The 2,148-nt window shown below is 47.6% G+C and overlaps 2 protein-coding genes across 2 annotated transcripts in view; one reads left to right on the forward strand and one right to left on the reverse strand.

Annotated features, from left to right (window-relative positions):
- Positions 1-2,148, reverse strand: part of C8H11orf80 (chromosome 8 C11orf80 homolog) — a 112,415-nt gene that overhangs the window by 109,817 nt on the left and 450 nt on the right. The window contains 1 exon segment of the mRNA XM_013347785.2: positions 1,819-2,139. Within this exon segment, the coding sequence (XP_013203239.1) occupies positions 1,819-2,139 (321 nt within the window).
- Positions 1,282-2,148, forward strand: part of Sptbn2 (spectrin beta, non-erythrocytic 2) — a 42,977-nt gene continuing 42,110 nt past the window's right edge. Inside the window, exon 1 of the mRNA XM_005351680.3 lies at positions 1,282-1,748. The gene's annotated coding sequence lies outside the window, so the exon portion shown is untranslated. The remainder of the gene's footprint in view (positions 1,749-2,148) is intronic.

The following is a 2,148-nucleotide window of genomic DNA, read 5'->3' on the forward strand; positions in this document are numbered from 1 at the left end:
ATACATAATAAATAAATAAATAAATAAATAAATAAATAAATAAATATTAAAAAATAAATTAATTAAGGGTGAAAGTTAGAATGTTTGTCTTACAAGGCTTTTTGAAAGATTTACATTGCTTAAATTGGGAAATTAATCTACAAAAGCTATTGTTTATGTCAATCACAAGACCTAATAACTCCAAATGGCCACGATCTAACAGGTTGTCACTGAGACCTCAGTTCCCATAATCCTGAGCAGTGGCAATAAATGGTTTCCAGTTTGTTTGTTGGTCAGCTAATTCCCATTCCATAATCAACTTTAATGTCCCTGTTGAAGTCTCCATAATGACCATTATGTACGCGTTGGCCTCTTTCTTCCTGAACATCCATATACTCTGACCTCTGGGGACAGAAGTCTATGTCCTCTCTTGACTCCATTGCTTGAAGGAGAGTGAGGTGGGTTTTTCTCATTTTGTTTGTAGTCCTGACTGGCCTGGAACTCCCTTGTTGAACAGGCTGGCTTTGAACTCTCACAAATTTGTCTGCCTCTGCCTCCCCCGAGTGCTGAGCTCACTTCCTCTTCCTCCCAGCATTCTGTTCTGTTTACTCCTCCCACCTATGTTTTAACCTATGAGGCCAAGCAGTTTCTTTATTACTTAACCAATGACCTTCCTCCATCACGATCCAACACAAGTGACTGATTTTTTTAAAAAAGAAAATCATAAATACCCTGAATAACAGTTTGCAGTGAGCTATTCCAGAGAAGGCTAAATTCCAGTTTAACAGTAGAATCTCAGTCTTCAACAAAACTCCCAATCCCTCTCCCCACTCATTTTACACATGAGGAAAACCAAGGCCAGACAGACGCAACTGTTCAGTGGTGGCTGGATTGGGTTTCACCTTGAAGATTTTTAAAAGTACATTCAACACAATGATTTCGTTTTGTGAAAAGCATACATGTAGCTGTCTTAGTTATGCATACACTTCCAGAAAAAAACAAAATTGCTAAAATTTGGCTAACAATAAAGCCATTATTAAACCTTAAGTCCAATAATTCACTGAAAGAGCATTCTTTTTGTTGCCCTTACTTGTCCATTTCAGACATTTCCCAGGTTTGAAGGGGCCTACCTCTCCTCTGGAGTATATAACCCAAAGCCTCTGCAAAATCCATCCTGGTTTTTTTGGTGTTTTTTTTTTTTTTTCTTTTCCTCCTTCTGGTTCCTCCCTGAGCTTAGCTCTCCAATCTGGAAGAACAGTACTTTCAGAGCTGGAGTGGGGGTGGGAGTGTCACATGACATAACGCACTTTTAGCACCCACTGCGAGCACCCACTCTGTGCATTTGCTCTGATTTGGGCATATTTCCTTCCTCTCCTAAGCAGATAGCAGCTCACCTTGGTGAATGCCATGAAACCGTAGACCACTCCGCTGCTAATAAACCAAGAAGAAACCCGTGCCAGGCCTAGAAATGCCCATCCCTGCCCCCAACCCCCTTAAGACAGGGACTCGGGCAGAATTCTCCCGGTTGATAAATGAGAGGAGCTGAGGAGCCGCTGTGATGACGGTTCCGAGAATCTGATTTGTGAGAAGGCAAATCTCCAGGAGCACCATGGAGATGCTTTTGGAAAGCGGGCCAGTCTACCTGCCGGAAGGAGGACGAGAGAAAGGGGGCAAGGCAGAGAGAAACGCTTAAGCGAGATGGCCTGGAGGTGCCCAAAAAGGGACATTTGAAAAGGAAACGGAGGCCGCATCTCGGGGAAACCTCGGAGGTGAGTGACATTAAAAAGGGCTGTGCACCCTGGCAAAGGGGCATCAGAGACAAAGGTGCAATGTCCAAACTGGGAAGAATGAGCCCCGTTAACTGTGGGTGGTACCCAGACGCCCAAGGGCGTCGCGGGGTAGGCGAATACCGGAAGGTGGGGGTCAAGCAGGGCATCCACGCGGAAGACCGTGGGGGGTCGGGAGCCGGCAGAGGAGCGGCCGTCCTGAATTTGCCCCGGGGAAGGTCAACGACCCCCGGCTGGGGAACCACAGTAGGAACCGAGAGGGGCCGCGGTTGCCATGACGCCGGGCGGGGAGGGGGTGCCTCGCGCCCCGCCCCAAGCCCCGCGGGGCCCGCGAGCTCCAGATGGTCCCGGGCCTCCCGCGGGAGCCGGCGGCCTGCGGCAG

Source organism: Microtus ochrogaster, chromosome 8, assembly GCF_000317375.1.
Source record: "Microtus ochrogaster isolate Prairie Vole_2 chromosome 8, MicOch1.0, whole genome shotgun sequence".
Taxonomy (NCBI): domain Eukaryota; kingdom Metazoa; phylum Chordata; class Mammalia; order Rodentia; family Cricetidae; genus Microtus; species Microtus ochrogaster.